The 27,676-nt window shown below is 38.9% G+C and overlaps 1 protein-coding gene across 26 annotated transcripts in view; it reads left to right on the top strand.

The window, feature by feature from the left end:
• The window catches only part of LOC129732737 (GAS2-like protein pickled eggs), a 1,144,034-nt gene that overhangs the window by 478,699 nt on the left and 637,659 nt on the right, over window positions 1-27,676 (top strand). For all 26 annotated transcript variants that reach the window (XM_055693913.1, XM_055693917.1, XM_055693914.1 and 23 more), the window contains one exon: window positions 9,282-9,469. In XM_055693913.1, the coding sequence (XP_055549888.1) occupies window positions 9,282-9,469 (188 nt within the window). The remainder of the gene's footprint in view (window positions 1-9,281; window positions 9,470-27,676) is intronic.

Raw genomic sequence — 27,676 nt, 5'->3', positions numbered from 1 at the left:
GTCTAGGTCTAACTCGGGCATTATAGTGTTCTTCAAGTCAAGAAAATTGTTCTTCGGCTCTTCATCCCGATATGTTTGGTGCTCTCTATTTATTTCGTTTTTGTCTACGTCAGCCTCATTGCGGGCTGTGTTGCTAGTATCTCGCAACTCGTTCTGCACCATAACTCTATTTCTGGCTGCCACATGAACATGTCGACTAAGGACTTCCTCTTTGGGCATACTTCACGGACTCAAGTCGTCCGGACTTCTGTTTCCGTGTTTTTTGAACACTATATAATCAAAATTATTTCCTATTTGAAGCGTATGCTTCTTTGAGAATTCTGCTCCGATTAATCCGTCGCTTGGCAAATTTTCTAATATATGAAATTGCGTCGAGATCAAAAAGTCTCCGACTATTAAATCCAACGTAATTGTACCTGAGGTTCGCACAATGTTTCGGCCGATACCTCCAAAAGTGGTAACATCCTGTGTATTTACCGGTACATTCAAAAGGTTTACTATGTGTGCATTAATTATATTCGCACATGCACCTGTATCTAAGATCAGGTTCAACGTAAATTTGACATTATGCCTAGCCAGTAGGGTTAACATTAAGTACCCTCTGACATCGTAATATACTCGCTTAGCCACACAAGCACTGTTGTCTCTTATGTGATTGCATGCGGTCCTCCAATCGGCTATTTCTATGTTGCTGGGCTCATCGGTACATCTCCGCCAGTCAACATCTTCGCAAATTTCTGCTAAATCCTCGTTAAAATACTCCTGTGCAACAGGATCCAAAATACCTTCTTTTTGAAAATTACTACTTCTTTCATTAATGTTGGCTACCATAAGCATTTTCTTAGGCATCCGAGTATACGAATTCTTGTACCTCCTATCAGTTGGTCCATTTTGACCATAATTATATTTCCAACCATGGGCGTAGTCCCCTTGGCTCCGCCGGTATGAACGCACTGTGCGATAATTGTATTTGGATCGATTACCGTCGCTAGATCCACATATATTGTTATAATTGTTTTGCTTGTGAATTATTCTATCCCTATTTTTGTAATTAAAAGATTCATTTCGTCCAAGACGGCTGTTGCTATAATCAGCGTCTTTGTGATTAATTGTAAAAATATTTCTGCTACTAATAAATTGTCTAAGCGCATCGCGCTGTCTTTCGACCAATTCTAAGCCCTGTATTCTATTTTCTATTTCCGAGATGTGATTACGCTCATGGTAGTAATCCTCTAAGTCGTCTAGCAGCTCTTCTAACTTCAATGCTCGTTTACCTTGAGCAACTTCTTTCAATGCGGTGTCACACAAACCCGCCATAAAATGTAATCGAAGACTAACTATCATGCATGACTTCGTACAATTAGTTTCGTAGGAGTCGATTTGCTCCTTAATTTTCAATATCCTCTTTTTATAATCAGGAAAGGTCTCATTCGTTTCAATGTTTCTACTTGATTTATAACTTCCTCGATGCGTATAATATCCCCAAATTCCTTTAATAAATTCTGCCTAACCTGTGGCCAAGCGTTTGCGTTAATTCTATGTATTGCGGCAGCAGCTCTGCCTTTTGGTATCAATAGAATAATATAAACCAGTGGAGTGTGTGATACTCCTTCTGGTATCTCCCGAGCAAAATATGATAAACGAACGCTTCTAGTTCGTCTAGCGATCCATCAAATTCTGGGATGCACTGCATGGCATCTGCTTTTGGAAACGTGTACTCCATTATGAATATAAAATTTTATATATATTTCTTAGAAAACAATAAAAGGTACTGCGGAATAAATACTATATGACTATAAAAGGCTTATGTAGCCTTATTCCTCTTTTCCCTAGGTATCACAAACGATTCTGTTGACCAAATGTGATAACGTAGTGTGACCGGCTCTAATTTCTTCGGCGCGCCATCAAAAAATCTGGACACCAAGGTTCGAACCATTTGGTGTCAAAGCTTCTACGTTTATCTCTATTAATTAATTAAACTACCATTATTATTAAGTTTTTTCCTGATATTTCTGAGCTTAAATAATCATTTTCGTATAGTGTAATCGAACCAATTTTACAATTAATCAAAAATTGTAAATGTTCAAATTAGATGGGTTAGATGGTCAATTAGATTCTCATCCATAATATTGTAACTTCTGTCTCCTTACGACAACATTCATCATAACGTATCTTTGCAGTCTGTTAACATTCTCCCCCCGGCGGATATTTAAATTTGTTGCTGCGCGCGTTGCGCTTATTGATCCACTTTATTCTTTGACCAACTTAACATTTCATCGCTACTGGATTCGTTTTGCCTATGCTAGCAGAACGTTCTACCATCGGCCATTAAAATAGATGCTTACAAAATACGACCTTGGCCGTGGCTGGCACAGCTGATCGCAATAACACTGCAAAATTCATGAACAGAGACAGTGTACCCGAAAATTAGTACAACTGACTAGCTTTTGTAAGCAACGTGTATGTGCGCTATTCGTAGTTACGCTCTCACGCTCTTTTTATGTTTCTTTATTCTTGCTAGCGACAACGTAGCCTCTAATTTCCGTACTTGCAGTATGACCACTCGTATGCTAAAACTCTCACTTTAAATAATTATGTGCGCAACTCTGCGAGTGTCCGTTTTCGTTCTAAAATTCGTTTTGCCAGCGGTGTTGCCGTCCGTTTGCTCCCCGCTTTGCCGCTTTAATTATTTTGTCGGGCTCATGCGTGCCGAGAGCTTCAATGCTTGTCGTTAGTGGAATGAAATCTTCTTCAGCGCATTGGCGGCGCGATATGATTGTTTATGAAAATTGGCCTTTCGACCCAAGTAGACTTGATAGAACCAGTAAATTAAAATAATTATAAACCAATGAGGAACCTCGTTGTAATTATGGGGAATAATCTGACCCGATGTATTTCACCTAATGTAGTCACTTGTGCTTCTTAATGTGTCTTACAGTCGTTCTCTTCTATCGCCACTAGCTCGTGAATGGCTTATACTTGATTAAATTTTATCGCTCCCTTAGTAAATTCATAAATTTCACTGCGTCGAACTATATATCACTTGTTCATTGGACAGCTATTCAATTCGAATATTGCACGTCACGTAAAAAAAAATTTCCCCCACTAAATTCCAGGTGCTTCTAACGTACCATGATCCTGTTTAAAAGTTATGTGCGATATTATTTAAACCCAAATTTTTCTTATTATGTGTTTCTGGAGGAATTACACCCGCTTTTTAAGTAAAGAAAAACCTCAACTCCAGCTTTTGCAATGTGCTGGGTGTCAAAAAGGAAAAGACTCACTCACCCGAGTATCCTTGGAACAGAGCCGGTCGTCGTCGTTGACATCTCACCTTTGATTCTCACTATAAATTTTCGGTTATTCACAGTTGTCTGGCCGATTGTTCCAATTTGGTTATTAATAAGACACTTACTGCCTGCGTTTATATTTTTTTCTCGTGTTCTTTTTTTTTTTTGAATTGCGCCACTTTAAAAGTGTCTTCTAATGTACGATCTCACTCACTGCACAGCTGTTTAACTAATTAATATTAAATCGCAAATTGCGGGTTCTTTCTTAATTGTTTTCACATCTCCGTAATCCTTTTCGAGGGGTCACTTGACACTACGACGGTTTATAAGCTCTGTAAATTCACATAACTTTGAGTTCTACTTTTTACCCTTTTGTTCAAACTTTTCACTGCATATACACAAACTTTCACTCGTTCTTGCTACTGGCCTATCAAACTTAATGGCGTAAGTTCTTTTTTTACGCTGTCACCAATTAATGTAGAGTATATCCTACCAGGGACTTCTTCTAGGTATCCCTGTACGTGTGCTCTGCACACGGAATTACAACTTGGGACTTGAGCGGTAGATTAAACTTACTTTTTTCACACAAAGCTTAAATAGTACCCTACAGGTAACTCAGAGCGAAAGTCTTTTCCCCTTCGATCCGGTTACCACATACCTAGATGTTCTATACTAGCCTATGGCATTTCTTGGCCTGTCTCTTTCATGTGCTTAAAATTTAGTACATTTTGGGCATTCTGATTGAGAGCGCCATAACATGTGTTTCCAAACACGTGCGCCAGCGTGAGCGCTAAGAACCCGCGCGTGAGCATGGGCGACGCTACCGTTTGTCGAGTTCTTTTTTGCCTTTCTCCTAGAAAGGTATAGCAATCACTGGAAAAACCAAAGGTATAAAAGTGGTCCCAATGGCCGAATGTCATATACCACTCGACCCCTTTCGACGAACTTAGCATTTTCTGTGTGTATGTATGTATGTATGTATGTATGTATGTATGTATGTATGTATGTATGTATGTATGTATGTATGTGTGTATGTGTGTGTGTGTATGTGCAACTTTTTTCTCACTCACTTTTCTCAGAGATGGCTGGACCGATTTTCATAAAATTAATTGCAAATGAAAGGTCTAGTTGCGCCATAGGTTGCTATTGAATTTCATTGTAATCGGATTTTTAGTTTAGAGGTTATGTATCAAAATGTAAAAATCACGAAACATCAATATCTCAGAAACCACACAACCGATTTCAATAAAACTGGTTTCAAATGATTGGGCTGTCCCCAGAACTCTTAACTTTCAAATTTCGTAATGATTGAACATATGATTCGAAAGTTATCTAAAGAAAAGTTATCCTGAGGTTGTTTAAACTCGCTGATTTTTCTCAGAGATGGCTGAACCGATTTTCACAAAATTAGTGTCAAATGAAAGGTCTAGTTGCCCCATAGGTTGCTATTGAATTTCATTGTAATCGGATTGTAACTTTGTCCGCTGTTTATAAAAATGTGAAATCGTATAATAAAACTAAACATATTGACTTTCTTCTAACGATCCCTGGCTAATTAAAAGGTAGAAAAGTGACCCAAATGGCCGAATATCATACACTACTCGACTCAGTTCGACGAATCGAGCATTTTCTGCATGTATGCATGTATAGGTGTACATGTGTGTGTGGGTGAGTACGTGTGTATGTGCACCATTTTTTCGCAATCACTTGTCTAAGAGATGGTCTGACCGATTCTTCATATCTTGGTGTCAAATGAAGGGTCTATTTGCCGCTTAGGTTTCTATTGAATTTCATTGTAATCAAACTTTTAGTTTTGGCACTGCGTCAAAATGTGAAAATCGCTCTTTTATCTCAGAAGCTATGAAAATAATTGAATTCGAATTAATGGGCTTTAAAACCCTTGAACAATGAATTTTATAATGTATAAACATGTGGTTTGAAAGTTATAGAAAGAATCGTAACCCGCAGACTGTTTAAAACTAACAGCCAAAGTGATAATCCGTTTGCAAAAAAAAAATCAATAGGGTCTCATGGGGCAACAAGACCTTCCATTTGAAACTGATCTTATGAAAACCGGTCCAGCCATCTCTGAGAAACATGAGTGAGATTAAATAGTCTCCAGAGCACGTTTCTTCCCATAACTTCTGAACCACATGTTCAATCTTCATCTTCATCTTCATAACATCTAAACTAGAAATCAGATTACAACAAAATTCAATAGGGTTTTAAAGGGCAAATAGACCTTTTATTTGCAATTAATTTCATTGAAATCGGTTCAGCCATCTCTGAGAAAATCAAATGAGATTGGGAGGACATTACACACACGTATACAGAAAGAGCTCAGCTCGCCGAACTGAGTCGAGTGATATACGACATTCGGCCCTTTTTGGTACAATATCAAATTTAAATGATGTTGAGGCCACATATTTTGATCGTAGCTATAGTTTTAAACAGTCTGCGGGTTACGTTTCTTTCTATAACTTTCAAACCACATGTTTAAACATTATGAAATTCACTGTTTAAGGGTTTAAAAGCCCATTTATTTGAATTCAACTATGCTCATAGCTTCTGAGATATAAGAGCGTTTTTCACATTCTAACGCAGCGCCAAAACTAAAAGTTTGATTACAATGAAATTCAATAGCAACCTAAGCGGCAAATAGACCCTTCATTTGACACCAAGATAGAAAGAATCGGTCGGACCATCTCTGAGAAAAAAAAGGTGCACACGTACACACCCACACCCACACCCACCCCATACACACGTACACACCCACACACAAACATATACACCTATACATGCATATATGCAGAAAATGCTTGATTCGTCGAACTGAGTCGAGTAGTATATGACATTCGGCCATTTGGATCGCTTTTTTACCTTTTAATTAGCCAGTGATCGTTGAGAGAAAGTCAATATGTTTACTTACATTATGTGATTTCACATTTTTATAAACAACGGACACAGTTACAATCCGATTACAATAAAATTCAATAGCAACCTATGGGGCAACTAGACCTTTCATTTGACACTTATTTTGTGAAAATCGGTTCAGCCATCTCTGAGAAAAATGAGTGAGTTTGAACAACCTCAGCATAACTTTTCTTTACATAGCTTTTGAACCTTAGTTCAATCATAACGAAATTCAAAAGTTAAGGGTTCTGGGGACAGCCCAATCATTTGAAACCAGTTTTATTGAAATCGGTTGTGTGGTTTCTGAGATATTGATGTTTCGTGATTTTTACATTTTGATACATAACCTCTAAACTAAAAATCCGATTACAATGAAATTCAATAGCAACTTATGGCGCAACTAGACCTTTCATTTGCAATTAATTTTATGAATATCGGTTCAGCCATCTCTGAGAAAAGTGAGTGAGAAAAAAAAGTTGCACATACACACACACACATACACACATACATACCGAAAATGCTCAGTTCGTCGAAAGAAGTCGAGTGGTATATGACATTCGGCCATTGGGACCACTTTTATACCTTCAGTTTTTCCAGTGATTGCTATACCTTTCTAGGAGAAAGGCAAAAAGAGTTGAATTTTTTTTAATTTTTTTTTTTAAGAAACTTGACGTTAAAACGCAACTTTTAAAAAAACGTCCAGGATAGAGAAATGAAAAATAATTTTTTATGGTAGAATAATTTTTTTATAAAAATTATAATTTGAACATTTTTCAAAATATTTGTATTCTGATGATTTTAAAAGATGCAGAGAGTCATTTTGAATCAAAATGCTCTTGGTAGTAAACATTCTAAAGCCATCGGTTTTCGAGTTATTTAAAATTTAAGCTCGAAAAATTATTAATATTTCGGAAAATACACGTTTTTCTTAATTTGTCCATGGTTCTCCAGCAAAAACCATACGTTCATTGGAATGCTTGATCAAAAATAAACAATTCATTCTTTGACAACAAACCGATTGGATAAATAACTCAAGCGCCAAACCTTAGCCTACCTACACGTTCCCCCTTGCCGAATGTTTTATATAAAATATGTTTGTCGTGCAACACTACCTACTTGTTTACTAATAATAACTGTTTGTGAAGTACGCAACCAATAACTACTGGGTTACCTATAATATCTGTTTTCGTATATAAATACGATTGCACTACTCCAGATGTGTTAGTAACAGTTTGCATTTTGTGAAGATGAATAAAGTGAAAATGGAATACACCAAGCCCAAATGCTGTAAATCCTTTCCTGATCATCGGTGCTCATCAAGCTTACGCCAATTAAACGAAAACGTTATTGCAAAATTAAAAATGTTGAACAGTCAAGCTCATTTTTTTATACGTCTTTATCAATTTGTGATTCGTGTAGTTATTGGAATGATAGTCAAGCCACCATTCATCCCTTCGTTGTTTACTATTCAGAATCTGGAACACTTAAGAATATCAGCTTCATCATAATATCGGAAGTACTCTATCATGATACTGTTGCGGTTCAGGTGTTCATTGCCAAATTAATGAGTTTTTTGAAAACAACAATAGAGTTGAAAAAAGCGGTATAAATGTCTGATGGAGCTGCCTCACAATATAAAAATAGAAAAAACTTTGCAAGTCTTTGCAAGTTTAAAACAAAATATAACGTCGATGCAGAGTGGCATTTTTTGTGACTTCTCATGGTGAAGGCCCATGCGATGCAATTGGTGGCATATTAAAACGGATGGCAGGAAATACAAGTTTAGCTAAAGAACATGAACATCCCATTACAAGCGCAAAAGAATTGTATGATTGGTCTAATCAGAAAAGTAATAAAAAATCATCAAAAATGTCATTTAGTTGGGTATCATATGAAGAATATGAACAAGGAGTAACAAAATGGAGCAATATTTTCAAAAAATCTATAATAATAGCTGCCACACAAAAGTATTACTCTTTTGTCCGATTTCAGAAAATAAGATGAGATAAGATAAGAATCATTTACTTATGATGTATACAAAATATAAATGAAACTAGTTCTGTAAAGTATCTATGTCATAAAAAATATGTTCCTAAGAAATTAAAACTCGCAAATAAATATTTGATTCTTATATATATTTATATCACTTAGAACGTTTAACTCTTTTCTTGAGAACCGTTCGCCCAATCGTTTTGTTGTCAAAGAACGAATTGTATATTTTTGATCAAGCATTCCAATGAACGTATGGTTTTTGCTGGAGAACCATGGACAAACTAAGAAAAACGTGTATTTTCCTAAATAATTATAATTTTTCGAGCTTAAATTAGAAATAACTCGAAGACCAATGCCTTTAGAATGTTTACTACCAAGAGCTTTTTGATTCAAAATGACTTTCTGCATCTTTTAAAATCATCAAAATATAAATATTTTGAAAAATGTTTAAAATTAGAATTTTCATAAAAGAACTAATCTACCATAAAAAAAATATTTTTCATTTCTCCATCCTGGACTTTTTTTTTAAAGTTGCGTATTAACGTCAAGTTTCTTTGAAAAAAATAAAAAATAATTCATCTTTTTTTTTTAAATTGAAATTTAATGTTTATTTTTAATTTTTTGTGGTAAAAAAAATTTTTTTTTTATACAGTGTATATTTTTTATGGTGCATTTTTAATTCCCTGCAACTCATTCTCAGACAGTTTTTCTATACAACCAACGGTTTCTGGGCTACAATGCTTCGAATAAAACCTATGCCAAAAGGCATACGCCCTTTTAGAATGTAACTCATGGGTGTAAAAAATCTCTCCACCTGTGAAAAATGCTCAGTTTGCTAAGCCAAATACGTGTGCAAAGTTTCATTCAAATCAAAAATGGTCGATTAAATTTTCGCGTATTTCCAGGCGATTTGAAATGATTTTGCTCTTTTACGAGTTCCGGCCTAAAGTACATCGACTCACAAATTTTGGTCGAAATCAGAGATGATCAATCCATTTCCTCGGACACTTGACATGGAATGACCCATAAACGAAATATGTTACTTAAAGAATTAATTTATTTCAAACTGTCCGTTTTTTTTTTCAGATCTTACGATCGCACGTAATGGTGCGTGTTGGCGGAGGCTGGGATACATTATCACACTACCTTGATAAGCATGATCCTTGTCGCTGCAAAACCCAGCACCGCTCGTCTGTCGCTGCACGGCTTATCACAAAATCAAATCAATTGAATAATGGTGTTGAACTACACAAGGCACAAGTGATATATGAAAGGTATGTTTTATAAATGACTAGGTGGTACCCTCAATTCAACTTCGGAAAGTAGGGTCTCGGAGCGGTTAAAGTTTCACAGTTTGATTGATTTAAAATGCAAGAAATATACTGTTAAATTTTATTGTAGAGAACTCAACAGCTTCATTTTGCATCGAAGACTCGACAGAAATGGACGTGCGAAGAGGTCGTTCCATTATAATTCGGTCTGTGTGTAGGGATAGCCATGGGTGCAACTAAGAAAAATTTCTAGGGGGGGCTAGTTTTCATACACTTCATTTAAAAAAAATAGGAAAAAGAGTTACAATGCGCCTATTTAAAAACGCATAAAGTAGTGTCGTAACAGAAGATAAAATCACTTCAATCGGGAATAAATCTCCGAAGATGTATTGAATATCTTGACCATCTCTTTCAGCTGACACTGATTCGATATTGAGGCGTACTAGGTTTGGTAAACGGCTGGACAGTGCGTACTAGCAGTACACCCGTGCTAGTCGGCATAAAATAGATCCCAGTGTGGTCCAAGACATAATGCCATATTCGTAACTCCACGTCGAACCGACTGGAATACGAGCAACCATGAGAAGATTGGGGAACCGGTGGGAACTTGTTCGTATGCTGACAGAGAAGCGGTAGTTGTTCTCCTTGGAGAGCAGCTTGTCTGAGCGTCTGTTTTCCAGGATGGGGCGGCTCGAACAGCGAATGATCCGAAGTGGACGGTGAACTATGAAATGCGGTGTCTTGCCTCTACACCCAAGACAGCGGCCCAGTCGCGAGACTAGGTATCGCAGCCCTAGTAGAGCAGCATGCTAAAATAAACATACTACGAACAATCAAGAATTGAAAACGAACCGGAATCACCCGCAATGATCTAGTGACGAAATAAGGCCGACGATTAGAAGCACGGTACATGTAACAATAGATCGCTTAACGCCTCGGATGCCGACCGGATCCTACTGGATCAGCTAGAACTTCACCAGTTCGGCATCGTCGCGCTCCAGGAGCTTTACCGAAAAGGAGAGAAGGTACGGCGAATTTGTGGCCGCAGGGCACAATTTTACCAGAGCGGCGGCACAAACAATGAGCTGGGTACCGGTTTTATAGCGCTGGGCAGGATGCAGAGTCGTGCGATCAAGTGGCAGGCGTTCAGCGACACGTTGTGTTTGTTGAGATTAAAAGGCCGGTTCTACAACTACACCATCCTCAATGCATACTGCCCTCTCGAAGGACGTCCCGATATAGAGAAAGAAACGTTCTACGCACAGCTGGGAAAACTCTACGATAGCTGCTCGCGTAGAGACATCAAGATAGTCATTGGGGACATGAACGCTCAGTTCGGCAGGGAAAACATATATAAGCCGGTGATTAGCCCGCACAGCCTGCACACCGTCACGAACGATAACGGCCAGGGATGCGTCAACTTCGCAGCTTCCCGCAGACTGGCAGTCCGAAGAACCTGCTTTCCCCAAAAAGACATCCATGAAACCACCTGGAGATCACCTGACCAACGAACAAACCAAATTGACCATGTTCTCATCGACGGCTCTTTTTTCTCAGACATACAAACGCACGCACCAATTGTGGTGGAGGTATTGGCATGACCACTTCGATCGAGTCTAGTGCGACGAAGTAAAGAGGTGACGATGTAGCTGATACGACTGGTAGTTCTCTACGGAATCGATACATCAACGCTTCTGGCCTTAACGCTCTTGGAGTTTTCGAACAGAAGGTGCTGTGGACTATCTATTGTGGAGTACAGACAGACGACGCATAATGGCGACAATGCATGAACCATGAGCTGCACGCGCTGCTTGGAGAAAACCCCGTTGCACTGCTGGCAAAAGTCAATAGGTTGCGGTGGGCCGGTCGCGTCGTAAGGATGCCGGACGATGATCCTGTGAAATCACTTCTCTTCAGCAACCCTGTGGACTAGGGGGCGCAGCGTGCGTGATGGCTCGACCAGATCGAAAGAGACTTGCGGGTGATGAGACGTCTGAGGAACTGGCGAAACACAGCCCAAAACCGAGCAGCATGGCAACAACTCCTTGATACAGCACCAGCCACCACGGCACTCGTCTTATTAGTAAGGTAAGTAAGAGAGCTAGGATTGTGAATCGATCCTGGACACAGAACTAGTTCTCAGCCAATGAATGATGACTTCTCAATTTGTGTTGATTTTGATGCTCTGATAGGAAGTATGGGATGTATTTATATTGACTACAATTATTCTCTGGGAAATTCTAGGGGGGGCTTAAAACTTGCTAGGGGGGGCTGTAGCCCCCCTTAGCCCCCCCGTAGTTGCGCCCATGGGGATAGCCAAACAAAAGATAAGATATGATTCCGCACCCAGCTCGCTACTGTGTGGCTTGATTGTTCCACAGCTACCGGCTGCAGCTCCGCCGCGTTTAAGGCCAACATGCTAGTGTGCTATGTCGTTGCGTGAAGTAATTCCGCACCCGGCTCGCTACTGTGCGACTGTATTGTTGCGCAGCCACGGGCTGCAACTTCGAATCCGACAACCAACCCTTCCGGAAGCAAGAAGTAAAGAGGAACGTGTTCTTGTCGGCGCCAGTGCGCTAGCCTTAGCGCAACGGAAATAGCTCCATGTCGTGATGAATTACCTAAAACAGGTCAACGATATAGCTTGTTTCGAGCTTTTTCCGCGGGAGTATCGCGTATACATATCCACTGGAGACCAGTCGATCGACGGTGTGTGCTGTTGGCTGCTTCAAAAACAGCAGCCTTCTCAAGGTTTAAATTATCGACTGAAAGAAATTGCGGTGTGTTTCGTGTTTAGTGTTGATTTGTAGAAGCATTTTACCTAAAATCGATTCAATCAAAGTTTTGATTAATAAAAACAAATGCGATGCTTTTTCCCTTTGTGAAACTTGGCTTACTTCAAACATTGATTCTAGCTTCAATGATTTTAATATTATCCGCCTTGATCGAGACACCCCATATGGAGGAGTGCTTCTAGGAATTAGGAAGTGCTATTCTTTTTATCGTATACCTTTCCTCGATTTCAGGCATCGAAGTTGTCGCATGTCAAATGACAATACAAGGTGAAGAGCTTTGTATTGCCTCAATATATATATTCCCCCCAAGGCACAGGTTGGACAACGGCTGCTCTTTGATTTTATAGAACTTCTTTCCTAGTCACATTAGATTTTGGGAGACTTCAACTCTTATGGCGTGGCTTGAGGTTCCCCTTATAATGATAACCGCTCCTTTTTGAGCTATAACCTTTGCGATGACTTCGACATGACAATTTCAAACATCGGTGAAATGACACCTGTTCCGAAACCTCCAGCACGTCAACGTGCTTTGGATTTATTCCTCCGTTCGACGTCGTTTCGGTTGGATTACAGATGGAAGTTAATCATTGATCCTCACGGTAGTGACCATTTGCCTATTCTAATTTCAGTTACTAATGGGTCAACTTGCACGCGACCTATTGATATTGCGTATGAAAACGAAGTGAATATTGATTCCGCTTTGGAAGCATCAAAATGTGCAATTGTTGATGCCAGGAATTATTCTGTTCCACAGGCTCAAGTGAAATTTGATTCACCAATAATTGACGAAAATCTTCAACTTCTAATTCGTTTGAAAAATGTCCGCAGACGTCAATATCAACGTTCTCGTGACCCTGTTTTGAAAACTATTTATAAAGATTTACAGAAAGAGATCAAACATAGATTTACTCTTCTGAGAAATCAAAATTTTGGGACTAAAGTTGAAAAATTGAAACCATATTCGAATCCTTTTTGAAAGCTGTCGAAGATTCTTAAGAAACCTTCAAAGCCTATTCCAGTTTTAAAAGATGGTGAATGTTTTCTTGTATCCAATGAACAAAAGGCCCAAAGACTTGCTCAGCAGTTTGAGAGTGTTCATAACTCAAATTTGAATTTTGTGAGTCCAATTGAAAATGAAGTCACACGTCAATTTGATTCAATTTCTTCCCAGAATTTTTTACCTGCAGAAATAATTGAAACTAACCTGAATGAGATTGAATCAATTATTAAAAATTTCAAAAATATGAAAGCACCTGGTGACGATGGAATCTTTAATATATTAATCAAACATCTCCCTGAGAACACAATAGAATTTTTAGTGAAAATTTTCAATTGCTGCTTCAAAATTACATATTTTCCCAAATTATGGATAAATGCAAAAATTACTCTAATTTTTAAACCGGATAAGAACCCAGCTGAAGTTTCAAGTTATCGACCAATCAGTTTGCTTTCTTCAATAAGAAAACTGTTTGAGAGAATTATTCTTAACAGAATGATGTCACACATCAACGAAAATTAAATTTTTGCAGATGAACAGTTTGGTTTCCACCATGGGCATTCCACTACTCATCAATTTCTCAGAGTTATGATACGAGTAAACAAATCTGAAGGTTATTCCACTGGAGCTGCTCTTTTAGACATAGAAAAAGCATTCGACAGTGTTTGGCATGAAGGTTTGATTGCGAAATTGCAAACATTTAATTTTACAATTTTCCTAATCAAAATTTTAAAAAATTATCTTACTGATCGAACTCTGCAGGTTGTCTATCAGAATTCAAAATCTGATAGATTTCCTGTCAGAGCAGGTGTACCTCAAGGTTCAGTCTTGGGTCCAGTCCTGTACAACATATTCACTTCAGATCTTCCTGATTTGCCTCCAGGATGCACAAAGTCATTGTTCTGCGATGACACAAGCATTTCCGTAAAAGGAAAAAGTCTTCGTGTCATATGCAGTCGATTGCAGAAAAGTTTAGATATTTTTTCTTCCTACTTGCAAAAGTGGAAAATCTCTCCCAATGCTTCTAAAACTCAAATGATAATTTTTCCGCATAAGCCTAGGGCTCCTTTCATCAAACCAAACAATAATCACGTTGTCAAGATGAATGTGGTTATTTTAAGTTGGTCTGACAAGGTTAAGTACTTGGGACTAATTTATTTAGTTTTTAAATAGTTTATTTGACACGTCACGATACAATTTATGTTTAACTGAGCCAAGTACTTTTTTTTTCAATTCTAAATTAGCAGGGAAAAGAGGGAGGCCTTTTTTTTATCCTCGCGGCCGACTACGAGCTAGTGGGGATTTAAGGTGAGAGGAGGGGTGTTACAATTTTGTTTTTAACTATTTTATATTACAGAATGTATTCATTTGTACGTGGCTAACCAGTGATGTTCTATTTGAGCAGTTTTGGTCTGAGGTGTCTGCGTAAACATAGAGATGCCGAGTCTTCGTTTTAGTGTCTCCAGCCGGGTGTATCATTTTTTTTCAGTTTGTGACAGAAATTGTATTCTAGCAAATAGATAAAAGAAATCAAATTTTAATGCCAGCATTTTTTATAAACCCGTATAGCTGTGTCATGTACTGGAGATCACCGCTTCCCAGAATGTCTCTAACGGGTACGTTCGGTTGATTTCCTCGGGCCCGAAGGGAATCTATAAGCTCAGACCTAACACCACAGTATTCGGTACACGACCAAACAACATGCTCGATGTCATGGTAGCCATCGCCACAAACGCAGTGATTACTGTCTACAAGCCCTATACGAAAGAGATGCGTGTTTAACGTATAGTGATTGGACATAAGTCTGGACATCACGCGAATGAAGTCCCGACCTACATCCAACCCCTTGAACCATGCTTTCGTCGATACCTTAGGAAAAATGGAATGTAGCCACCGTCCCAGTTCATCTGAGTTCCATGATGATTGCCAACTGTTGAGTGTTCTCTGACGCAAAATGCTATAAAATTCATCATAAGCAATTGGTCTTACATAAATATCGCCATCAATAGCACCCACCTTAGCTAAAGCGTCAGCCTTTAGCCCGGAATGGAACAATGAGAAGGGACCCACGCTAAGGTAACCCGGTAATTTTTATCTGTTGAAGCACTTAAAAACCACCGTATTTTCCCCAGGAAATACGGGGTGTGCTTCACAGTCTTCATCGATCGCAGAGCCTCAATGGCACTTAGACTATCTGTGAAGATGAAGTAGTGGTCTATGGGCAGGGTTTCGATGATCCCAAGAGAGTACTGAATGGCAGCAAGTTCTGCGACGTACACGGAAGCAGGAGCATCGAGTTTGTAGGAGGCGGTAAAATTTTCGTGGAAAACACCGAAGCCAGTGGACTCATCTAGATTAGAATCGTCAGTGTAAAACCTTTTATCATAACTAACATGTTTAAACCCATTGGAAAAAATTTTAGGGATCTCTTGGGGTCGTAATTGATCCGGGATACCAGAAATGTCTTGTTTCATGGTGTTGTCGAAGAATATAGCATTTATAGAAGTATCTAAAAGTGCGACATTAGAGGAATCGTATGAAGAAGGATTAATATCTTGAGCCATATAGTCAAAATATAAAGTCATAAATCTGGATTGAGATTGAAAGTCGACCAACCTCTCGAAATTTTCAATTACTAATGGGTTCATAACTGTGCGTCGAATTAGCAACCGGTAAGAGAGATTCCAAAAACGATGTTTCAACGGAAGAATACCCGCTAGCAATTCAAGACTCATTGTATGGGTCGACTGCATGCAACCTAAGGCAATACGCAAGCAACGATATTGTATTCGTTCCAGTTTGATCAAATGTGTGTTTGCTGCGGAAGCAGAAACACCCGTACTCAATTACAGACAATATCGTTGTTTGGTAAAGCCTTATAAGGTCTCCTGGGTGGGCTCCCCACCAGGTTCCGGTAATCGTACGAAGAAAATTAATCCTCTGTTGGCATTTTCGTGTCAGATACCTAATATGGCAAGCCCAGGTGCATTTAGAGTCGAACCAGACCCCGAGATATTTAGCGACTAAAACCTGAGTGATTGTTTTACCCGTTAGTAGGAGCTGCAGCTGAGCTGGGTTATGCTTCCTAGAAAAAGCGACCAGCTCAGTTTTCTCCGGAGAAAATTCGATACCCAGCTTAAGAGCCCATTCAGACAAATTGTCTAAGGTTTCTTGCAGTCCTTGCAGATCGTTAGCCTCGCTTCCAGTAATGGATACAACGCTATCGTCTGCAAGTTGCCGTAGCGTGCATGAATTTGCAAGACATTTATCGATGTCATTGACGTAAAAATTATATAAGAGAGGGCTTAAACATGAGCCCTGGGGAAGACCCATGTAACTAATTCGGGAAGTTGTCGAATCACCATGTGAGAAATACATATGCTTTTCTGACAACAAATTGAGCAAAAAATTATTCAAATTTGGTGAAAGTCCCTGCGAATGAAGTTTCTCGGTTATAACTTCAACAGGGACAGAGTCAAAAGCCCCCTTAATGTCCAAGAATGCAGAAGCCATTTGCTCTTTTCGAGCAAAGGCGAGTTGAATTTCGGTAGAAAGCAACGCTAGGCAATCGTTCGTTCCTTTGCCCCGGCGAAAGACAAATTGAGTATCTGAAAGGAAACCATTTGTTTCGACCCATTTGTCTAACCGTAAGAGGATCATTTTCTCCATTAATTTCCGGAGGCAAGAGAGCATAACAATCGGCCTATAAGAATTGTGATCAGAGGCGGGTTTTCCGGGTTTTTGAATAGCAATGACTTTTACCTCTCTCCAGTCGTGCGGAACAATGTTTAGCTCAAGGAACTTGTTGAACAAGTTCAACAAGCGTCTTTTTGCAGAGTCGGGTAGATTCTTCAACAAGTTGAATTTAATTCTATCCAACCCTGGAGCTTTATTGTTGCACGAGAGGAGAGCCATTGAAAATTCCAACATCGAAAATGGAGGCTCTTCCGTAGCTAATAAAAACGCGTCGCGAAAGGTCTTCTGTTCGGGGACAGAGTCCGGACAGACCTTTTTAGCGAAATCGAGTCTCCAGCGATCTGAATACTCCTCGGACTCATTCGAAACGTTACGATTTCGCATGCGCCTGGCGGTATCCCAAAGAGTGCTCATCGCTGTTTCCCTCGACAACCGCCGTCAGTATCCGCGTTTTTTTGCTTTTATCAAGCTCTTCATTTGTCTATCCAATACATCGTACTTTCGGAGCAAATCGATAGTGCCTTGTTCGCGGAAGGCCAAATACACCGAGGACCTCCGCGCGTACAGGTCTGAGCACTCTTTGTCCCACCACTTAGAGGGAGGGCGCCGTCTAATCGTTACCCCGGGTATCGGTTTCGTCTGAGCTTGAGTCGCGGCGTCGATGATCAAGCCAGAAAGGAACGCGTATTCTTCCTCCGGAGGAAGTTCCACGTGGGACTCGATTCTTTGCGATATTATGGTCTCATAGGACTTCCAATCAATGTTACGTGTGAGGTCATACGCAATATTGATTGGATCCGTTGGAGTTGACCCATTAGCAATTGAGATAACGATTGGTAGGTGATCACTACCGTGGGGATCATTGATTACTTTCCACTGGCAATCTAACGCTAGTGATGTCGAGCAAAGGGATAGGTCAAGCACGCTTTTGCGTGCTGGAGGATTAGGTACACGTGTCGCTTCCCCAGTGTTCAAAAGTGTCATATTGAAGTCGTCGATTAAGTTACAGATTAAAGAAGATTGGTTGTCGTTGTACAGCGACCCCCATAGTGAACAGTGAGAATTAAAATCTCCCAATATCAAAAAGGCACGGGAAGCAACTCTGCTATATCAGTGAGATGCCTCTGTTCAATCCGCGCGGATGGAGGGATATATAACGAAACAAAGCATACACACTTAAAACTGGACCTCAAGCTCGGCTAAAAAACATCCGAGTTCAGTGCGTCTTGAACTGTCCTACAGATCAGACGTTTTTTCGGTTGCTTGTGGACTGGTCTTTGACTGCTTATAGCTTCAAAGTTTGTGTTTTGTCAGTGTGTCTTTTAAAGACTACCTGAAAGTTATTTCCCATCAGTATTTCTCAAGACTACCTACTTTTGAATTTAACATTTGTTTTAACTTTTTTCGTATCACCTGAAATGGCTGGACGGAAAAAGAAACCTCGCATAGCTGCAGGGAGGAAAAGAGAGGCATCTCTTTCTGACACTTCCTTTTTTTCACACCTTTTTGAAAGCTGTCGAAGATTCTTAAGAAACCTTCAAAGCCTATTCCAGTTTTAAAAGATGGTGAATGTTTTCTTGTATCCAATGAACAAAAGGCCCAAAGACTTGCTCAGCAGTTTGAGAGTGTTCATAACTCAAATTTGAATTTTGTGAGTCCAATTGAAAATGAAGTCACACGTCAATTTGATTCAATTTCTTCCCAGAATTTTTTACCTGCAGAAATAATTGAAACTAACCTGAATGAGATTGAATCAATTATTAAAAATTTCAAAAATATGAAAGCACCTGGTGACGATGGAATCTTTAATATATTAATCAAACATCTCCCTGAGAACACAATGGAATTTTTAGTGAAAATTTGCAATTGCTGCTTCAAAATTACATATTTTCCCAAATTATGGATAAATGCAAAAATTACTCTAATTTTTAAACCGGATAAGAACCCAGCTGAAGTTTCAAGTTATCGACCAATCAGTTTGCTTTCTTCAATAAGAAAACTGTTTGAGAGAATTATTCTTAACAGAATGATGTCACACATCAACGAAAATTCAAACCATGGGCATTCCACTACTCATCAATTTCTCAGAGTTATGATACGAGTAAACAAATCTGAAGGTTATTCCACTGGAGCTGCTCTTTTAGACATAGAAAAAGCATTCGACAGTGTTTGGCATGAAGGTTTGATTGCGAAATTGCAAACATTTAATTTTACAATTTTCCTAATCAAAATTTTAAAAAATTATCTTACTGATCGAACTCTGCAGGTTGTCTATCAGAATTCAAAATCTGATAGATTTCCTGTCAGAGCAGGTGTACCTCAAGGTTCAGTCTTGGGTCCAGTCCTGTACAACATATTCACTTCAGATCTTCCTGATTTGCCTCCAGGATGCACAAAGTCATTGTTCTGCGATGACACAAGCATTTCCGTAAAAGGAAAAAGTCTTCGTGTCATATGCAGTCGATTGCAGAAAAGTTTAGATATTTTTTCTTCCTACTTGCAAAAGTGGAAAATCTCTCCCAATGCTTCTAAAACTCAAATGATAATTTTTCCGCATAAGGCTAGGGCTCCTTTCATCAAACCAAACAATAATCACGTTGTCAAGATGAATGGGGTTATTTTAAGTTGGTCTGACAAGGTTAAGTACTTGGGACTAATTTATTTAGTTTTTAAATAGTTTATTTGACACGTCACGATACAATTTATGTTTAACTGAGCCAAGTACTTTTTTTTTTCAATTCTAAATTAGCAGGGAAAAGAGGGAGGCCTTTTTTTTATCCTCGCGGCCGACTACGAGCTAGTGGGGATTTAAGGTGAGAGGAGGGGTGTTACAATTTTGTTTTTAACTATTTTATATTACAGAATGTATTCATTTGTACGTGGCTAACCAGTGATGTTCTATTTGAGCAGTTTTGGTCTGAGGTGTCTGCGTAAACATAGAGATGCCGAGTCTTCGTTTTAGTGTCTCCAGCCGGGTGTATCATTTTTTTTCAGTTTGTGACAGAAATTGTATTCTAGCAAATAGATAAAAGAAATCAAATTTTAATGCCAGCATTTTTTATAAACCCGTATAGCTGTGTCATGTACTGGAGATCACCGCTTCCCAGAATGTCTCTAACGGGTACGTTCGGTTGATTTCCTCGGGCCCGAAGGGAATCTATAAGCTCAGACCTAACACCACAGTATTCGGTACACGACCAAACAACATGCTCGATGTCATGGTAGCCATCGCCACAAACGCAGTGATTACTGTCTACAAGCCCTATACGAAAGAGATGCGTGTTTAACGTATAGTGATTGGACATAAGTCTGGACATCACGCGAATGAAGTCCCGACCTACATCCAACCCCTTGAACCATGCTTTCGTCGATACCTTAGGAAAAATGGAATGTAGCCACCGTCCCAGTTCATCTGAGTTCCATGATGATTGCCAACTGTTGAGTGTTCTCTGACGCAAAATGCTATAAAATTCATCATAAGCAATTGGTCTTACATAAATATCGCCATCAATAGCACCCACCTTAGCTAAAGCGTCAGCCTTTAGCCCGGAATGGAACAATGAGAAGGGACCCACGCTAAGGTAACCCGGTAATTTTTATCTGTTGAAGCACTTAAAAACCACCGTATTTTCCCCAGGAAATACGGGGTGTGCTTCACAGTCTTCATCGATCGCAGAGCCTCAATGGCACTGAGACTATCTGTGAAGATGAAGTAGTGGTCTATGGGCAGGGTTTCGATGATCCCAAGAGAGTACTGAATGGCAGCAAGTTCTGCGACGTACACGGAAGCAGGAGCATCGAGTTTGTAGGAGGCGGTAAAATTTTCGTGGAAAACACCGAAGCCAGTGGACTCATCTAGATTAGATCCGTCAGTGTAAAACCTTTTATCATAACTAACATGTTTAAACCCATTGGAAAAAATTTTAGGGATCTCTTGGGGTCGTAATTGATCCGGGATACCAGAAATGTCTTGTTTCATGGTGTTGTCGAAGAATATAGCATTTATAGAAGTATCTAAAAGTGCGACATTAGAGGAATCGTATGAAGAAGGATTAATATCTTGAGCCATATAGTCAAAATATAAAGTCATAAATCTGGATTGAGATTGAAAGTCGACCAACCTCTCGAAATTTTCAATTACTAATGGGTTCATAACTGTGCATCGAATTAGCAACCGGTAAGAGAGATTCCAAAAACGATGTTTCAACGGAAGAATACCCGCTAGCACTTCAAGACTCATCGTATGGGTCGACTGCATGCAACCTAAGGCAATACGCAAGCAACGATATTGTATTCGTTCCAGTTTGATCAAATGTGTGTTTGCTGCGGAAGCAGAAACACCCGTACTCAATTACAGACAATATCGTTGTTTGGTAAAGCCTTATAAGGTCTCCTGGGTGGGCTCCCCACCAGGTTCCGGTAATCGTACGAAGAAAATTAATCCTCTGTTGGCATTTTCGTGTCAGATACCTAATATGGCAAGCCCAGGTGCATTTAGAGTCGAACCAGACCCCGAGATATTTAGCGACTAAAACCTGAGTGATTGTTTTACCCGTTAGTAGGAGCTGCAGCTGAGCTGGGTTATGCTTCCTAGAAAAAGCGACCAGCTCAGTTTTCTCCGGAGAAAATTCGATACCCAGCTTAAGAGCCCATTCAGACAAATTGTCTAAGGTTTCTTGCAATGGTCCTTGCAGATCGTTAGCCTCGCTTCCAGTAATGGATACAACGCTATCGTCTGCAAGTTGCCGTAGCGTGCATGAATTTGCAAGACATTTATCGATGTCATTGACGTAAAAATTATATAAGAGAGGGCTTAAACATGAGCTCTGGGGAAGACCCATGTAACTAATTCGGGAAGTTGTCGAATCACCATGTGAGAAATACATATGCTTTTCTGACAACAAATTGAGCAAAAAATTATTCAAATTTGGTGAAAGTCCCTGCGAATGAAGTTTCTCGGTTATAACTTCAACAGAGACAGAGTCAAAAGCCCCCTTAATGTCCAAGAATGCAGAAGCCATTTGCTCTTTTCGAGCAAAGGCGAGTTGAATTTCGGTAGAAAGCAACGCTAGGCAATCGTTCGTTCCTTTGCCCCGGCGAAAGACAAATTGAGTATCTGAAAGTAAACCATTTGTTTCGACCCATTTGTCTAATCGTAAGAGGATCATTTTCTCCATTAATTTCCGGAGGCAAGAGAGCATAACAATCGGCCTATAAGAATTGTGATCAGAGGCGGGTTTTCCGGGTTTTTGAATAGCAATGACTTTTACCTCTCTCCAGTCGTGCGGAACAATGTTTAGCTCAAGGAACTTGTTGAACAAGTTCAACAAGCGTCTTTTTGCAGAGTCGGGTAGATTCTTCAACAAGTTGAATTTAATTCTATCCAACCCTGGAGCTTTATTGTTGCACGAGAGGAGAGCCATTGAAAATTCCAACATCGAAAATGGAGGCTCTTCCGTAGCTAATAAAAACGCGTCGCGAAAGGTCTTCTGTTCGGGGACAGAGTCCGGACAGACCTTTTTAGCGAAATCGAGTCTCCAGCGATCTGAATACTCCTCGGACTCATTCGAAACGTTACGATTTCGCATGCGCCTGGCGGTATCCCAAAGAGTGCTCATCGCTGTTTCCCTCGACAACCGCCGTCAGTATCCGCGTTTTTTTGCTTTTATCAAGCTCTTCATTTGTCTATCCAATACATCGTACTTTCGGAGCAAATCGATAGTGCCTTGTTCGCGGAAGGCCAAATACACCGAGGACCTCCGCGCGTACAGGTCTGAGCACTCTTTGTCCCACCACTTAGAGGGAGGGCGCCGTCTAATCGTTACCCCGGGTATCGGTTTCGTCTGAGCTTGAGTCGCGGCGTCGATGATCAAGCCAGAAAGGAACGCGTATTCTTCCTCCGGAGGAAGTTCCACGTGGGACTCGATTCTTTGCGATATTATGGTCTCATAGGACTTCCAATCAATGTTACGTGTGAGGTCATACGCAATATTGATTGGATCCGTTGGAGTTGACCCATTAGCAATAGAGATAACGATTGGTAGGTGATCACTACCGTGGGGATCATTGATTACTTTCCACTGGCAATCTAACGCTAGTGATGTCGAGCAAAGGGATAGGTCAAGCACGCTTTTGCGTGCTGGAGGATTAGGTACACGTGTCGCTTCCCCAGTGTTCAAAAGTGTCATATTGAAGTCGTCGATTAAGTTACAGATTAAAGAAGATTGGTTGTCGTTGTACAGCGACCCCCAGAGTGAACAGTGAGAATTAAAATCTCCCAATATCAAAAAAGGCACGGGAAGCAACTCTGCTATATCAGTGAGATGCCTCTGTTCAATCCGCGCGGATGGAGGGATATATAACGAAACAAAGCATACACACTTAAAACTGGACCTCAAGCTCGGCTAAAAAACATCCGAGTTCAGTGCGTCTTGAACTGTCCTACAGATCAGACGTTTTTTCGGTTGCTTGTGGACTGGTCTTTGACTGCTTATAGCTTCAAAGTTTGTGTTTTGTCAGTGTGTCTTTTAAAGACTACCTGAAAGTTATTTCCCATCAGTATTTCTCAAGACTACCTACTTTTGAATTTAACATTTGTTTTAACTTTTTTCGTATCACCTGAAATGGCTGGACGGAAAAAGAAACCTCGCATCGCTGCAGGGAGGAAAAGAGAGGCATCTCTTTCTGACACTTCGAGTGTCTGTAGTGACAATCCTTTTGATATTTTGCCTGAGCAAGAAGCTGGTGAAATGGAAGTTATAAGTAATGAAACTATACAAAATGTCAATTCTTTAAAAAAGGAAAAAGTTCCACCTATTGTGGTAACTATTTCTTCTGAATTCAATATTTTCAAAAAGGAACTTTCAACGTTTGTTTCTGACGTTAAAGTTACCTATCAAATTGGTCGTAGAGGCGAATGCCGCTTATTAGCCGACTCTATAAAGGGTCGTAATCGTCTTATTGGCGATAACAGTCAGAGAACTGGAATTTCCCTTGTAAATTATTTAATTCATTTTAACCGCAATGAGGTTAACAACTAAAATTTTTTTGAAAAAGCACATGCTTTGTATAATGTGCGTGTAAAGTGGGAAATTTATAGGAAGTATGGCGGAGGTGAAAAGCATATCACCCAATGCCGTACTTGCCAACGTTATGGCCATGGTTCCAAATTCTGTAACATGGACCAAAAATGTCTTAATTGTGGAGACTCTTCTCACAAAAAGGACACATGTCCTGTGAAAGAGAGTAAAAATTTTCGCTGTGCGAATTGTAACGGCAACCATATGTCAAATTTTTATCAATGCCCAGTCCGTTTAGCAATTGTTAAGGCAAGGCAAGGTAAACAAAATTCAATTTCCCAATTAAAACCAACTTCAAAACAAAATTCTCCAAGCGTACCAGTGACGCATAGTTTACCTACTCCTTTGCATACCCGTTGAACATATGCACAGGTTACAGGTAGTTCGAACATTATACCGCCTAGTGTTGGTAGTTCGAAAATGACCGTTAATATGGGTAAGCAAAACACGCTAGAAAATAATTGTACACCTATTACTCCAGCTAATATTGCTGCCGAAAATATTTTTTCTAATGTCAACTGCCTGGGGCCTATTACGGCAGGTAAACTTTCTTTTTTGCAACAGGCAATGTTCGATCTTATGAACGCCATGTCGCAGGCAAAATCAATGTTTGAAGCCATTCAAATAGGCACAAATATTACTATTAAAATTGTTTCTAATTTAAAATTTAGCAATGATTTTAAATAAAACAATTAAAATATTAAATTGGAATGCTCGCTCATTGAAGGCCAATGAGAATGAGCTTTTTAATTTTTTAACAGTAAATAATGTGCATATTGCAATTATTACTGAAACATTTTTGAAACCTAACATAAAATTAAAATATGATCCCAATTACGTGGTTCATAGATATGATAGGATTCAGGGTTCCGGCGGTGGAGTTGCAATTGTTATTCATCGCCGAATCAAACATCGTGCTTTTCCCCATCTTGAGACGAAAGTTATTGAAACTTTGGGAATTGAAGTTCAAACTGAACTCGGGATTTTATTTATTGCCGCAGCATATTTACCATTTCAATGCACACGCGAGCTCAAAAATTATTTTAAAGGTGATTTACAAAAACTCACCAGAAATCGTTCGAAATTTTTTATAATCGGCGATTTTAACGCTAAACATCGTTCATGGAATTATTCTCAAAGTAATTCCAATGGCAAAACTTTATTCAATGATTGTTCTTCAGGATACTATTCTATTTTGTCTCCGAATAGTCCTACATGCTTTTCTTCGGTCTTCTGTTTCTTCTGAAACCCTTCAACAATTAATTTGGTGCTAACAGATCAAAGTCATGTATGTAGTGATTTGATCACACATGCTGACTTTGATTCTGACCATCTTCCAATTACTTTTTCTTTATCACATGAATCAGTTTTAAACCCTATGAGCTCTGTTTTTAATTTTAACAAGGCTAATTGGGAAAGATACAAAACTCATATTGAGAGAAATTTCAATAATGAGCTTGATTTGCAAAACGAAGTGAATATTGATTCCGCTTTGGAAGCATTAAAATGTGCAATTGTTGATGCCAGGAATTATTCTGTTCCAAAGGCTCAAGTGAAATTTGATTCATCAATAATTGACGAAAATCTTCAACTTCTAATTCGTTTGAAAAATGTCCGCAGACGTCAATATCAACGTTCTCGTGACCCTGTTTTTAAAACTATTTATAAAGATTTACAGAAAGAGATTAAACATAGATTCACTCTTCTGAAAAATCAAAATTTTGAGACTAAAGTTGAAAAATTGAAACCATATTCAAAACCATTTTGGAAGTTGTCGAAGATTCTTAAGAAACCTTCAAAGCCTATTCCAGTTTTAAAAGATGGTGAACGTTCTCTTGTATCCAATGAACAAAAGGCTCAAAGACTTGCTCAGCAGTTTGAGAGTGTTCATAACTCAAATTTGAATTTTGTGAGTCCAATTGAAAATGAAGTCACACGTCAATTTGATTTAATTTCTTCCCAGAATTTTTTACCTGCAGAAATAATTGAAACTAACTTGAATGAGATTAAATCAATTATTACAAATTTCAAAAATATGAAAGCACCTGGTGACGATGGAATCTTTAATATACTAATCATACATCTCCCTGAGAGCACAATGGAATTTTTAGTGAAAATTTTCAATTGCTGCTTCAAAATTGCATATTTTCCCAAATTATGGAAAAATGCAAAAAATATTCCCATTTTAAAACCGGATAAGAACCCAGCTGAAGTTTCAAGTTATCGACCAATCAGTTTGCTTTCTTCAATAAGAAAACTGTTTGAGAGAATTATTCTTAACAGAATGATGTCACACATCAACGAAAATTAAATTTTTGCAAATGAACAGTTTGGATTTCGCCATGGGCATTCCACAACTCATCAATTGCTCAGAGTTACTAATATGATACGAGCTAACAAATCTGAAGGTTATTCCACTGGAGCTGCTCTTTTAGACATAGAAAAAGCATTCGACAGTGTTTGGTATAAAGGTTTGATTGCGAAATTGCAAACTTTTAATTTTCCAATTTTCCTAATCAAAATTTCAAAAAAATTATCTTACTGATCGAACTCTGCAGGTTGTCTATCAGAATTCAAAATCTGATAGATTTCCTGTCAGAGCAGGTGTACCTCAAGGTTCAGTCTTGGGTCCAGTCCTGTACAACATATTCACTTCAGATCTTCCTGATTTGCCTCCAGGATGCACAAAGTCATTGTTCTGCGATGACACAAGCATTTCCGTAAAAGGAAAAAGTCTTCGTGTCATATGCAGTCGATTGCAGAAAAGTTTAGATATTTTTTCTTCCTACTTGCAAAAGTGGAAAATCTCTCCCAATGCTTCTAAAACTCAAATGATAATTTTTCCGCATAAGCCTAGGGCTTCTTTCCTCAAACCAAACAATAATCACGTTGTCAAGATGAATGGGGTTATTTTAAGTTGGTCCGACAAGGTTAAGTACTTGGGACTAATTTATGATAAAAAACTTATTTTCAAAGAGCACATTGAGAGTATACAAGCCAAGTGCATCAAATATACGAGATGTTTATTTCCTCTCATTAACAGGAATTCTAAACTTTGTTTAAAGAACAAACTTTTGATTTACAAACAAATTTTTAGCCCAGCAATGCTTTATGCTGTACCGATCTGGTCAAGTTGCTGTTCAACAAGGAAGAAAACGCTCCAAAGGATTCAGAATAAAATTCTGAAAATGATTTTGAAGCGTCCTCCTTGGTTTGGTACACTCGAATTACATAGACTTACTGGTGTTGAACCATTAGAAGCTATGTCAAATAAAATTATTAACAATTTTCGACAAAAATCGTTGCAATCCTCAATTGCTACGATAAGCTCTCTTTATAGCCAATAAGTTAGCAATTAAGTTAGTTGTAAGTTTACTTCCCCTTTTCTGACAAGTAGGTTTAAATCCCTACGAATGATAAGTCCTAATTGCGAAAGCAAACAAATCCTAACAATTAAAATTACAAATTTCTAACAGTGTTGAGAAGTCACCATTTGTGATTGGACACAAATACTCATTATTTACTAATATTTATCATAAATACTTAAGCTACTAACAAATCCCCCCTTAAAAAAAAAAGAAAAAAAAAACATCCGAGTTCACTCGGCAACTTGGGATTCAACCGATATTTCAGCATAAAAACG

This window comes from Wyeomyia smithii, chromosome 3 (assembly GCF_029784165.1).
Source record: "Wyeomyia smithii strain HCP4-BCI-WySm-NY-G18 chromosome 3, ASM2978416v1, whole genome shotgun sequence".
Taxonomy (NCBI): Eukaryota; Metazoa; Arthropoda; class Insecta; order Diptera; family Culicidae; genus Wyeomyia; species Wyeomyia smithii.
This window is presented reverse-complemented; position numbering and strand designations above follow the sequence as displayed.